Consider the following 14,430-nt stretch of genomic DNA (forward strand, 5'->3'; position numbering starts at 1 on the left):
AAATTCTTCAAATATGACTTCTGCAGCGAGTCGAGGCGGCGGCTCAGTCTTTGTTGAAAAACAGATTCGGGTCTTTTCTTGTCTGACACATTGCAGTGCAGCTCCAGCTAAAACTGTTAATAGCCTCAGTTTGTGCGCTGTAATGTACACCACAGGCGGTTAATACCATCTGACTGGTGTTAGTGGATGTACATGCGCTCCGAATCAATATCCAGTCCTGTTGCTTCCATTTTGTTGCCTTGCAGTGTGTTTTTATGGCTGCGTTTTACAAGCGTACAGTTAATCTGCGCTCAGTAAAACTCCTGGCCGGAGCTCTCTCGCTCTGAGGCCTTGTGCTCCTGTGGCGTTGTGTCCAGAGCGAGCTTTGTGCACCCCTGTGTGTGTGTGTTAGTGTGTGTGTTAGTGTGTGTTTGTGTGTGTTTGTAAGGAAAAGAAACGGTGGCCAGCGGTCTCGTTGTGTGATCATACACTTATACGCTGCCGATGGCTGTTCACAGGCCAGTTAAGGTGCTTTTGTATGTTCATACCCTCTTGTGTGTGTGTGTGTGTGTGTGTGTGTGTGTGTGTGTGTGCGCGCATGCAGGCTTGCACAAACTCTGTACAGGCTGCAATTTTTGTTCATTTACACTTTAGGCTGAGGGTGGTTATTAAGGTGAATGGGGCCAGGAGTGGGGGGAAATCATCTGTGGAGTGTATGTGTGTGCGTGTGCGTGTGTGTGTGTGTGTGTGTGTGTGTGTGTGTGTGTGTGTGTGTGTGTGTGTGTGTGTGTGTGTGTGTGTGTGTGTGTGTGTGTGTGTGTGTGTGTGTGTGTGTTGTGTGCAAGTGAGTCATTTATTGAGTGTTAGTATGAGCGACTGTGTGTGCAGCAGCTGGATGCTAAGTGAGTGTATAGCTTGAAGAGGAAGGTGGGGAGACACTTGGGGAACCTCCTGAAGTTCATAACCCCAGCAGGGGGCCGCAGAGTGGGAAAAACTTAATTGGGCTGAGTGTGTGTGTGTGTGTGTGGATTGTGTTGATGTGTGTGTGCTCATGCATGTAGGCACAACTCAGGCATGTCCTTTGTAAGTTTGAATGTGTGTTTCCTGCAGGAAAAAGCAACACAGATGTGCTTTCAAGGTGAAAAGGAGTAATGAGTTCGGAAAAGACGAATCCACCCATTTCTCTCCACCTCCCTCCATCCATCCATCCATCCATCCATTATCTATCCATGCATTCCTTCATCCACACCGGCTGCATCCACCCTCCCTCCCTTCCTCTCTCTCCGTCTCCTTCCCGTCTGTCTGTGCTCTTTAGTTTTCATCCCATCTGCTTGCTGTGTGTCAGAAAGCATCCATTTAAAACCCCGAGCGTCTCAGAGGAGAGAGCACAGCGAGGCTCAATGGGCCAAGAAAAATGCCAAAAACAAGATGCTTAAAAAAGTCATTCTGACTTTTTCCCGTCTCTCTCCCCGTCTCTGTGTCCTTTTGTGTGGTTTACAGTTGAGTTTTTCCTTTCTTTCTTTCTTTCTTTCTTTCTTTCTTTCTTTCTTTCTTTCTTTCTTTCTTTCTTTCTTTCTTTCTTTCTTTTTTGCCACCCTCTGATTATTTCCTCGCTGATGAAAAGCGAGGGGAGAGAGCCGGAGATTAAAAGCAGCAGCCAGAATCCGTGATGAAGAGACAGAATTGAAGATGATTTAGGCAGGAAATTTCCTCCCTCACTGCGGCATCGAGGGGTTGCATGAGGAAATGATTGAGATCGTCATGGAAACACCGGTGGTTGAATGCAGGAGGCGGGGGTCCTGTGGAAGATTTTGGTTGTGGGGCAAAGGAAGTGTGTGTGTGTGTGCGTGCGTGTGTGCGTGCGTGCGTGCGTGCGTGTGTGTGTGTGAACATCAGGGATAATCAGGGCTAATTGAATAGACAGTGTGGCTCCTGCTGTGTGTGAGATTGCATGTGTGCAAGTTTGTCTGTGTCATCAAGGGTAATTAAGCAGAGTGTGTGTGTGTGTGTGTGCGCGTGTTTGTGTGTGTGTGTGTGTGTGTGTGTGTGTGTGTGTGTGTGTGTGTGTGTGTGTGTGTGTGTGTGTGTGTGTGTGTGATGTACAACCACTGTGGCTGGGTTACAGATGTGACACAGATACACACTGAAGGCTTTTAGCGTCCAGTGGCTAATAGACGTTTTTGAAGTTTGTGTGTGTGTGTGTGTGTGTGTGTGATACTGCTTATCTGTGTATTTGAGTGAATGGAGTGAAATTAGGAGCATTAATCATTTATAGAGTATGTGTGCGTGTGTGTGTGTGTGTGGACATGCAGCTGTGTGTTTGCTTCAGAGTGTCTGTATGCAAGTGTGACTGATGATGTTTGGATGCATGGGTGTGTGTGTGTGTGTGTCTGCAGAGGTTTCTATGAATCCTGGTATAAATAAAGAAGACTTAAAGCGAACGTACTGAATGTGTTTCATTAGCAAACAGCAATTAGTGCAGAAAAGGTGTCATAAAAACGTAAAGCTCCATTAAATGCAGCCTCATTACTTCCTGATGTGATATATGTTTCTCACTGAAGCGGTGAAGGATCGGTCTACACTGTGGAACAATATGCTCGGGGCGGTGGGTGGCTTGTAAATTTCTTATCTTATTTGGAAAAATAAGCTCACGAATTAATGTGAAGTCACTGCGACAGTGTTAATTAAAGTTACGGGTTGCTGTGGCTACTCTGTAAGTTGGGTACTCTCAACAAAACATGATGCGTGACCAGTGCAGAGTGCCATCAGGAGGCGTACGGATCTTCATCGAAACACAACAGCTGCTTATGTGACGTAACTGGAAGACGTTACGTTAAGTTAGACCAGTGTCATCGCCCGACTTCCTCCTTTGCTCCCGTCATAATTGCTGTGGCCACTAGAGGTCGCAGCCTAACGATAAACGTAAATAGGGGATGTAATAACGGGCTTTCGCAGACGACCCACGCTGTGTCTCTCTTGTGAGGACGGGCTGAGTGATTATTAACTTTACGGTCCACTTATTAGTTTGTGAGTTATTTATTTTAGAGCGCAGATTCCCAATCTTCTCCGACAGCTTAAAAACAAATTGGCGAACAGGGATAGTTTCCATTCCAGGACATGCTCGCACCGGTCGGTCACAGTCGCTCCCCGAGCTGGTTTTTATTTTAATGAGCAGAGCTCCCCACACAGATGAGGAGCTGGGCGGTCGCAAGAACATCTAAGGTGAAAAAAAAAAACATAAAGTCACACTAAAGTCATTTCAGTGTGGTGGTGTACTGCTCTGAAGGTTTCCATTTCCTGAGATCTGGAAAAATATGTAGAGAAGATATTTCACTGGTGTTCACATGTACAGGGATGTACACCTATGTTGTATGCAGGTAAATGGGGAAAAAAGCCTACATCAGGTAATTATTTCCCCACGTGGCCCCGCTAACCTGTCCTTCTACCTGAACCGAGTGTATTTCTGACTCACATGAAACACCTTTAATGGCCTCGGCGTGCTTTGCCGCAGTCTGACATTAGAAGAACGGTACACGTTGGTGGAAAATGGCACAGTGTGTGGACTTTGTCATTCAGGAATAAAAGCTTATCAGGTGCTGCATAAATAGTGCCCTCTGCTAGATGCTGCACAAGTGCCTTCCCTGTGCACTATCATCAGCTGGAAAATTGCCATCATTATCATCGTCGTGGTGCGTGTCCTCCGGTCGGACCTCCTGGGCCTCCCGCATCATGCTTAATTTGCCGCCGTCTGCTGAGGATGCAGGCACGAGTTTATTTCTTGAAATCTAAGATACAATCCTTAAAAATGCACCGTGAGACATTTAGCTTCAGCTTGCTGTGTCAGTGAAGAGGCTCCCCTCAAATCCTCATCCCCCCGTGCATCTGTCATTTCCTGTCTGAGTTGCCTCCGGGTCCCATTAACCTGCCGGGATAACATTTAGCCTGGGCCTCACCTCCCCCACCTCCGCTTACATCTGCTGGGATTGTGAGCCCGTGCCTCCCAGACACGCTGCATATACACGGGGATGCTAAATCACCACTTAATTCTTCTTGCTGTTTCTGGCTTTATATTAGAAAACATAACCCAAACACAGTTTACAGCTCGTGTAGGTTATCTCGAACAAGAAACGGAATAGAATTTTGTAATCAGATAAGATAATCCTTTAATGATCCCCCAGCGGGGAAATTTGGGTGTTACAGCAGCACAAATACAGAAATCAGACTCTTACAAATAAATCATTATAGATGGGGATGTAACACAGGAATAGAATAAAATAGAAACTATACATAAACTCAAATTACAGGCAATAGCAGTACACACAAAGTACCCACAACTAGTGTTGAACAACTAATAACACAAATAATAACATGAGGCTCAGGACGTCAGTGGTTCGATCCCCGGCCCCTGCAGTCTAAATGTTGTCCAAGTGTCTCTAAGTTGCTCCCGATAGCTGAGCCATTGGGGGTGTTGCATGGTAGCCTCTGCCACCAGTGTGTGAGTGTGTGAGTGAGTGGCTGAATGAATTTATGGATAAGGTGAAATGAACTGATGCAGTAAAACAATGTAAAGTCAAGCAGCGCAGCTCAGAATACGAGGTGAGCACAGGAAGTTCGACAAATGGCGACTGTTTTCCATTCGTTTGTGTAAAAGCTGAGGAGGTTCTCCACCTGAGAGACGACAACGCTCGTATGAAGTATAGAGATGAAGTAGTGATGTAGTGATGTCGTATTCCTGCTTTAAATTGCAAAGTAAAACCAGTAGCTGTGTGTTTTTTTGCCTCTGCATGCCGTTGTTGAGCCATTTCCATTACATGTGCCTCAGGAAGGGGTTTTATTTGAAAAAGGTCTGTGGAGCAAACATTTCAAGTTGAAGGTTGTCCTACTTATGCAAGAGACAGTTTTTAATTACTGTGCAGGATGTGCACGGAACCTGCAAGCGTTCCTCCGGAAAGGACTCCATCTAATAGTCCTGCTGACCTTTGTCTTAGCGCTGCAGCTGCTTGCATTCTGAGGAACCGGCTCGACTTTGTGTAGGAGTTGGATGAATTTCCTCCAAGCGGATTGCTCTGCGGGTCAACTGAAATCAACATTCACATCGTATTTTTGATGTTTTTTTTGTGCAAGCTCGAGTAACAGCTGAATTATTCAGCCCACCAATGAGAGCTCAGTGCGAAATCACTGTTCAGGAACAGATAAACCAGCGTTTCAATACGTGCTGTTTCCTGTGTTTGTCCATGTGGATTCCTGTCCAATGAAAAGGATGAAGGAGTGCTTTATTTAAAGGTACAGTGTGTAAGATTTAGGCTGATCTATTGCAGTGTCATATCTGTGAGTATGGTTTCATGAATATAAGAATATTTGCACTTTCTTCACCTTCGTATAAACTCTAGCGCTGGTGCTCCTTCACAGCCTCCAGTTTGTTTCTAAAGTAGCCCAGAAAGGACAAACCAAACACTCACTCAAGAGGGCCGCTTTCGCTTTTCTGTGCTTTTAGTGGCCGGCATAGGCGAGGGGTATTCAGCTGATTGCAATCTGCAACCTCACCGCTAGATGCCACTAAATCCTCTTTTGTCTCCCCCTTCTGGCAGTGAGAGTAACTACACAAACACTGCCAACGCATGCTAACGCCTACAGGTGAGCCCGCCCCCGTCTCGCCTCTCTTTAAATCGTCCTCTGAACGCCGAGTTTTACCTGCAGCGGGCGTCTTGAGTCAGTCCGTCACTACGCTTGCCCCTCCTTCAGCTCCGGCGAACCAATCGTCGCTGGTTGACTTTAAACTCATCGCTACCACCAGAGAGAGAGATTTAAAGTGATAGGCTTAATCAGCAGTGTGTGAGCTCAAGGTTGGCGAGGGCACGAATGAAGTCCCGCACTCCAGCTTCAAACCAGAAAGTCTTCTGTGTAAGTCAGTGGTCTTTGTGGTTTGTCCTTTTGTATTTTGTCCTCCAGTAGAAGATGTTTTGATGTTCGGAGCGTATTCGTGGGTAAAGTTTTTATGTGTCTTGTCCTTGACCAAAAGCTGCCTTTTAATGAGAATTCCCACTGTGGAGCTTTTACAGTCACTGCCTCTGGCTTATTATATGGCTGCTGAAGCAGCTCTCTGTGTTTTCAGGCCTGATTTCAGTACATGACGAGAGGAAGGAGAGAGGCGCTGGAGGAGATCAGCTAAAGATTATTTAGATTTCACTATTTTCATTCCCTCTAAACTATTCTACGCCTCTCCCTCGCTCTGTTTGTCGATCTCCCTCCACCCGTCTCTTACCACCTTGCCTCCACACATCCCAAATCTTCTCATTTAGATTATCCCAACCACAGTGAACGTAACTGAGTAGAAATGGATAGTTTTCACGGGCGTCTCTCCCCCCTCTCCCTCCCCCCTAATCTCCTCCATGTACATGACACTAATACAGAGACTGATATAAGCTCCCCTGCCTCTCTCTATGACATTTATCACTGTGCTTCTTAATGCAGGCAGGCTGCTGCTGTTGATGAGAAATAAGGATGACAAGCATGGCCTATTTTCTTGCTAACGATAGTCTCTCTGCTTTTTTTTTTTTTCTTTTTTCACTTTTTTGGGAGGAAAATATGTTCACAGAGCAGTGTTTACTAAAGCGTCTCATTGGGCGCTTGACAAATATTTGACACTGACGTTGATCATGCATCTGGCGCATTTTGTCAGAGCTAATCCAGCATCCATTAGTGTTTTAGATTGTAGTTAGTGATGTCAGGAGGCGCCTGCAGAAACCTTGCATCTGGTAAAAGATGTCTTTCTGCTGTACATAGATGTATTTTTAGCGTTCAACATCATGTGTCGTCACGTTGGCATTGTTGGTTGTGGGGACTTGTGCCCATTTGAAAGAGGAGAGGAACAAATGAATGAAATCTGTGTCAAAGTTAAACTTGTCCTGTTATGTTAAAGAATGCCTCACTCAAAACTGGACAGTCAAGAAACAGCCATGTCTTAAAGAAATATTTGGACGCTGGAAAATACGCTTATTGGCTTTATAGCCGAGACTAAGCAACTGTAAGTTGAGAAGATCAATATCAGCCTCATGTCTGTATGTTAAGTATGAAGCTGGAGCCAGGAGGCAATTAGCTTTGCTCAAAGACTGCAGGCACGAGGAAAGAGCTGGCCTGGCTCCGTCCAGAGTTCACAAATCTGCTTACCAGGACCTTCAAAGCTCAGTCATTGACGTGTCGGATCGTGTCTGTTTTAATCTGAACACAAACTGTCAAACTGTTCCTTTAAGTTTCTGATTGAGGATGCAGACTTTCTGTAAGTGCAAACCAATTTAGGGGCCAGTAAAGTCCGTCAGAACTCCTGTGGGACGGTCGAATAGCTCTGGAAACCCCACAAACACAGAGATGTTTCTGTGGGGAGGGCTTTAACTGCAGACCCACTGATCTGACGTCCACATTCGCTTCATATAGTGACTGTTCAGCTGTGCAGAGGTAAGAAAGGAGCCAACTCTAGTTACACTCGCTCTTCAACCAAAACTCTATGAAAGACTTCTCGGAGAGGCTGAAAATGAGCTCCGTTAATCCCCATATCAGCACAACATCGCGCCTCTCCCCTCTGTGACAGCCAGATTCTCCCTCCGCCGCCCGGCGTGGCCTTTTCGGATCGCCTCTTTTTCGAGTGCGAGCAGCCCGTCTCGCAGGCCGCGGCTGTGCTCATCAAGCTGACCTCGTCCGCTTACACAAAGAGGAGGCGGCTATGTAACGTAACATCACTTCTGTTATCATCCGCCAGCTCTGGACTGTGAGAGGAAGCCGTGCTGCTTCTGTGTGCGACCCAGGATTGATTGTAATATGAAGGTGCCACCATTAAAGGCCGTTTGTGTTCTTTATGGCCTAAAGAGAATAATAGATTTCTAAGCACTTGATTAACAGACAGACACTAAAGACCTTCCACAAAGGCCATTATTCAGCTGTCTCCACTTGACAAATGCCACTAATGCTTCAGATATAAATGACACAGTAAATAAAAATATCATTTTGGCTCTCACCTCGTGCCTCCATGCCAGTCTGTAAGTTTGCAGAGAGAGAAAACTAGGACAGGCAAAGTTGGATTCATCATCCTTAATGCCTTCTGTCACTTCAATTGGATATCACCAGACACTGTCCCCTAATTTAGACATCATATCCTGTCCCAGGAGCCCCGCCTCACTCGCCCAACCCGTCTGTCTCACCCTGGCATAACCCTCCCACGTCCCCATGTGAGGCCGGAGCAGCAGAACGTTTGAAATCAAACCCAGACCTCCTCTCCACCAACACCGTCCTCCTCCTCTCGCTCCGCTCCTCTCCTCTTTCATCTCCCCTCTTTTTTTTCTCCCACACCCTCAGAATGAACAATTTGTTTGAATCACAGACTCTCAATCCAGCCTCATTTATAATGACATCCCCCTACCGGTTTTGTCAGCGTAACTCCACCTCGCCTGCGCCGTACAGATCATTGTTTGATGTCCAATGTGATTTCATTGAAAGAAAAAAAAATGTCAGCCCCTCGCTGGTGCTGCCCTGGCACATAACCCCACACGGTGCTCATTTCAGCCAAGCTCAGATTGTTTGATTGGCATTCGCTGCTGTGTTTGCCAGGAGTGCTGGCAGAGCCTCGCTGGTATTTGCATAAAACAGGAAGGGGTTCACATTTCCCTGCTGCTCTGCGTTCCGCTGCCCTCGCTGCACCCCAAAGAAAAATCAGCATGCAATTCACAGTGAAAAAAACATTAGCCGGCCTTGTGCAGTTCTGCACCATAGGCTCAACGCTTCTCCGTGCCCGGTTTGACACTTTTTCTCTCCTCTTTTTAGCGCAGCGTGAATCCACTCGTAAAAATCCTACACTATCTGAGCCAGACCTCTTTTCTCTCACATTCCTGCAGAGAATCCTCTTAAAAATGTCCCGGCGAGAGTCTCGCTCCGCAGCGTGAACCTTTTACCTTTGTGCGCCGCTGATCAGTGAGATCTGGACTCGGTCCTGGGTTGACGGCAGGCTATCACTCTGCCCTGTGGTTTGACTAGCTGACCGATAAGAGAGGCATGGGGAGGACGCAGTGAAAGCAGAGGATGGGAGGATGAGAGGGAGGAAGGAGGGCGAGGAGTGGGTGTAATTAGGAGGCAGGGAAAGAAACAGGGGAGAAAAAAGGGAGGGCTCGAGGGATGTTGAACATTATGACACTATCCAGGCGCGACTCTCTGCTCATTTCCACTGAACCTCTTTAAATAACCCCTCTGCCTGTCTGTCCTGTGTGTCCGTCTCTGTGTCTGTCTGTGTGGCTCTGCTGGGCCGATACCTCTAACCCGTGGCAAAGAGATCACCAGGCGCAAGCACAAACGGCTTTTTGCTGGTGCTGTAATCCCATCTCTCATTGTTGTTTCAATCTTGGACTGAAACAAGAGTGGAGAGGCAAACTTGGCTCACACCAACATGAAGTATAGAACAAAGGACCGTTACAGTAGAAAGGCTTTTCCCCAGCTGGCGAAGGGGGGCGGGGCGACAGAACTGAAGCGCCAGCAGCTGGACAGACATGTAAATAGAGCAAAAATGTCTGCACAATGCAGCGCAACGAGCCGCTGGGAGGGAGTGAATGAGTCCCATTCAGCCTGATCCCAGCAGTGACTGACTGCACCCTCACCGAGGGATTACACTGAGAAGAACATTACTACACACTTGTAAGAGGATTGTAACACACGTAGAAGACGACACCACTACTATCACCACAGCACACTGTGAATACCTCCTCCACAGCTGAGCAAGGCTTCCTTAAAAACAGCCATCAACTCCTGCCCTTTTTTTTCTTTTCCTCCACCCATTTTTCCATCCCTCCTTCCAACCCCTTCATCCCCTCTGCAGAAGCCTTGGAGGATCCGTCCAGCACCGGCGTCGTGGCGGGCGCCGTCATCGGCTCCCTCCTGGCCCTGCTATTGGTTGTCGCGCTCGTTGCCGTTCTCCTGACCCGAAGCCGCCGGCAGCAGAGACGTGGCTACCCCAGCAGCGGGGACTCCATAGCGACCGGCAGCGGCGGCAGCAATGGCGGAGACTATGGCAATAAAGCGCGGCTGCTCTTCAGCGGGACCGCAAACAGCAGCAGCAAGAACGGGACCGGTGCGAACAACAACGGGCCCGTCTACACGTACCGGGAGGGCTGCGACGCCACGGGGACTCTAACGGAAAAGGCCAACGACTACCACCACCATCATCTCCACCACGCCTCAATCGGCAACCCCCCCTCCGCCCACGACATCCTCCTCAGTGGCGAGATGGACGAAGCGGAGAGGAGGAAGTTTGAGTTGGATGATAGCATGGAGGAAGAGGAGGAGCGATACGATAGGTTTGGAGGCGTCGGGGGAGGCGGGAACATGCTACCACCGGCCTACCACGTCCGCAGAGGCCACGGCGGCGAAGAGGAAATGGACGTGTACCTCGACGACGACATGGAGTCCCAGAGAGACGGATCTGTCATTTCCCGGACTGCCATTTATGTCTGAGCGCAGAGAGAGGAAGGGAAGGAAAGGTGAGGGCTGAGAACAGGGAGAGGAGATGTGGTGGAGGAAGAGGGCAGGTCGAGTCAGCCCCCTTCGCCGCCGAATAGATCAACATCGCTTCCATCAGCTAAAAACACCTACCTGCTTAACATTCAACCTGTTAAAGAGATGCCATCAGTTATATCCTCTCTGCTTGACACCGACTGTGCGATTCCAGAAGAAGAGGATTAAAAGAAAAATCACACAAAGGAAACAGAAAATTGATGTCTTTGTGCGGCTGATGAAGGAAAACGTGATGGCAGTAGTGCACCGTGGCTGAATATGTGTGTTTAACTGTATCATGGAGACAGATTTCATTCAGTGTCAGCCAAATATAACAAAACGAGAAAAAAAAAAAAAAAAAACTGCAGAAAGCAAAGAAAAACCGCCGCGACTCTGATGCGATGCTGCTTATTGCTACGCTCTTGTTTCTTCAGCTTTTTGCGACTGTGCGATTGTGTTGAGTGACTGCATTGTTTGTATTTTATACCAGAAAGTATCGTTTGCAACGCCGGGAGCGCGGCAGCCGCTAGGGCCTGCTCCAGAATCAGTATGTTAAAAAAAAAAAAAAAAAAACCCTTCCTGTTTCAAAATAACTTAAAAACCCTTCATCGGCACGTTGAACTCCTGTTGCCGCCGAGCTCGTCTGACAGGCCTGCGACTTCACCGAATCGTTTTAAAACTCCAAACTCGACGTCCTGGCAGCGATGGAGTTTCTGTTCATCCCAGTGACGGCTTTTTCCGGGGGCTTGCCGCGACCCGCCCCGCCCCGCCCCACCCCGCCCCGCGACACCACCTGGTTTCCTGATGGGTGCTGCTGAAGCGAGGGCCACCAAACTGAGCAACATAACAGACTTAACAGTGTGTGCTAATGTGCGGCTGGCTGTGGTGTTAATGATGTGCATCATCTATATATTGAGCGTCGTCTCACTATAGCGCTGTTGGTGTTGTTGTTGTCGTAGATGTTGTTGATGTTGTTGTTGTTACTGTTGTGTAATGGTGTTGATCTCGCTAAGGAAAAGACACACCAGGAGCCTTGGGGGGTTTCACACAGTACCACATTGGGTCGGTAATGACTCATTTAATGGGTAACAAAAAAAAGACAATGTGCTTTTCTTTATTTCCAACTGTTTTTTTCTCTTCTGACTTTCCTCTTTCTTTACTTCCTCTTCTCTCTGCCTTTCCTTTCCCCCACACTTCCTGCACCATTCCTACGTTCTCCTGACGCTCTGTCCCACACACATTACATCTCTCTTCCATTCTGCGCTTTCTTTATTTACATAATGGGCGGCTTAGACGAGCGCCGCGATGACTGTGTGCAGGGAGAAGGGGATAACTCGTATTTATGCTCCTATCTGGGTCGCATTCAACGAGGCAAAGTATTCACCGGCTTTGTTGGAGGCTGCTGTATTTCATGTATTCATTTTCCATGTCCCGCAGAATGTTCTGAGGCTATGTGCGGATTATTCCATGTTCTCTGCTCTGATTGGACGGAGAGACGGGGTCCTCAGCAGAGGGTGCAGGATAAATGAAATCCCAAACGGCCAAACGTTTGGTCGTCTTGTACACAGCAAAGGAGCAGTTTTTCTTGAAATGAGTGGCGCATCTGCTGACGAGGTGGTTAATGAGTTCAGTCAACATGCAGAACTGTGACATTTTTAAATTTGGATGAGACTCTGTGCTTAATTAAATGACAGTACTTTTCAGAGTGGATATTGTTAGTGCATAACAAGAGTTGATCTTCTGCAACACATTTGCCTTATTGAGTCTCAACTTTTTCCTTTTCTGTCAGACCAACAACTTCTTAATTAATTGTTGGATTATATCACTCGTGTTTTTTTATGTTGGGTTGGTTGTGAGGTGACACGGGGGACGCGTGGAGAGTCTGGTCGAAGCCAGATCAAAAGAGACGCTGATGAAGGCCTCAGCTGAATTGAAATGAAAGAACAAACTAGCCTGCTGCTCCGTGCTCCAGCAGCTGAACCGAGCGCACCCTCTGCTTTTTTTTCCACTTTGTATTTTTGGGGCTGCTGTTAACACTTCACGAGTAATATTTATGAGGAAGGATCTGAAAAGGGAATCTTTGCAGAATGTGATGATCTTCAACAGGTCGATCCTTTTTGAGAGGGTGAACGGGCTCTCCAGCTCTTATATTATCCTGTAAGTCTTGTACCATTTCATTTACTCATGTCTCATTACGATGTAAGAATATATTGTGATAATAATTAAGATGTTATTACCCAAAATGCATTGCAGTAACTGTTCTGTGGGTTTAAGATCTGAACAGACTTGTCCGTGACGTGAAAGCTGAGATGTCTCACCAAGACAATTGGAAGCCTCAGCTGATTGATTCTGGCGCGTTGAGGAAGTCAGGCTCAGCTCTGCTTCCCCCCGAGAGCGGGTCCCTCGTCGTTGAGTGTTGTTGAACATTATACACTGTGCAATCTGTTATTCTGTAAATGAGACGGTTATATCTGCTATGTTACGACGCATTTCAGCACAGACATTCATAACATTTCACAGCGTGTTTGGACAGGCTGCCAGTTCGTCACTCTGTAACCTCTTTGCCACACGTGTCACGAGTAGTAGGTCCTGTTTATTGTATCACTGCAGTACAGTTTTGATTAAAGTCTTGAAGTGTGTTTTCAGCTCCGTAGGATGCATGCACGCTCCCAGATCCTGACGCTTAAACTCTGCAGAGACCACTTACATACAAATATGGTTTGTAAAGTATCTGGTTTACCAACAATATACACCTACAGCAATTTGTTATTATTGAAGCGCTTTCCTGTATCTCCCAAACGGAAGATATCTTCTGTTCTTGTCAGAGCTTCAACTGTTAATGATTTTCACCCTAAAAATAAAATCCGTGGCTGTTTGGAGGCGCTCCGTTTCATCTCGCTCCAGCACATTTACCCTCTGTTTGGCCATTGTATGCCTCAGCACATCTTTTCTCCGGGGGTCTCTTGCAGCACCGTAACTTGAAAACAGTTGACTGTGATCACAACTTTGGCGCCTAATTAGTCCCAGAGTCTTGTAGCGTGCATGTACCCTTAGTGAGAAAACTCATCATCAGTCATAACTTTTGTTTTTGCACAACCCATTTTCAATAAAAAAAAACCTTTCTGAAACAGTCCTCTGTGGAAAAACGAGTAATTAATTAAGCCGAGCCGCGTTATCAGTCTATAAATACCAGACTCCCAAGCCTCTTTCTTCCTCAGCACATTTCACAGCACAGCGCAGGATCCTGCACCTGCTCTGGGACATTTAGCCTCCTCAACAGATCTGCTTCAGGACGTGAGTTTTGCTAACTGAAGGAGATGCACACTCGCTTTATCACAGCAACCTCCTGCAAGCTCAAACACCTGCACGCAACCGCACCTGGATGCTACGCGTTATAGAAAAATTTCGCCCCCATGCAGCACAGTTGAAGGCCCCATTTACAGGGGTCTTTGCATTTAAAGCGTTCACTTTATGTTAATACTGCCGAGATATGCAAATGAGCTCAGGCACGTCCAGGTTAAGCAAAGCAGTGACATGAGCCAGCGTTACTGATGTTTAAATCACTTCTGTGAGGGAAGACTTTCCAGCTACTTGTTGCTCTTTAAAGCAGGAAGAGACTAAGATCAAACCCTCTTCCAGATGTGGTCTCACATCAGAATACCTGTTTTTCACATCGACGCACGATATTCACATGCTGTCACGTTTTTATGCCGGATGCGAATGGGGTCGATGAGTTTGGTGCCTTCTTTCTGGAAATCCACCTTTACTTCAAACAAGTAAAATATTACGTACATACAAGGCACAACGATTTGTGAGTGTTCAAGTCATTAGAATAACTTAAAAAGATAAACATCAGGCTGCTATGTAATATATTTGACTATATATCTGTCATTTTTGATGTTTTTATCAGCTGAATTTTGTATA

The 14,430-nt window shown here is 46.9% G+C and overlaps 1 protein-coding gene across 2 annotated transcripts in view; it reads left to right on the top strand.

Moving 5' to 3' along the window:
* The window catches only part of pvrl2l (PVR cell adhesion molecule related 2 like), a 260,669-nt gene that overhangs the window by 144,539 nt on the left and 101,700 nt on the right, over positions 1-14,430 (top strand). The window contains exon 7 of one of the 2 annotated variants that reach the window (XM_070985052.1): positions 9,833-13,787. The exons of the other annotated variant lie outside the window; for it this stretch is intronic. Coding sequence (XP_070841153.1) covers positions 9,833-10,467 — 635 coding nt within the window. The 3' untranslated portion in view covers positions 10,468-13,787. Of the gene's footprint in view, positions 1-9,832; positions 13,788-14,430 lie in introns of those variants that run through there. 2 annotated transcript variants of the gene reach the window in all.

The sequence above is a fragment of the Chaetodon trifascialis genome, chromosome 17, assembly GCF_039877785.1.
Source record: "Chaetodon trifascialis isolate fChaTrf1 chromosome 17, fChaTrf1.hap1, whole genome shotgun sequence".
Taxonomy (NCBI): Eukaryota; Metazoa; Chordata; class Actinopteri; order Chaetodontiformes; family Chaetodontidae; genus Chaetodon; species Chaetodon trifascialis.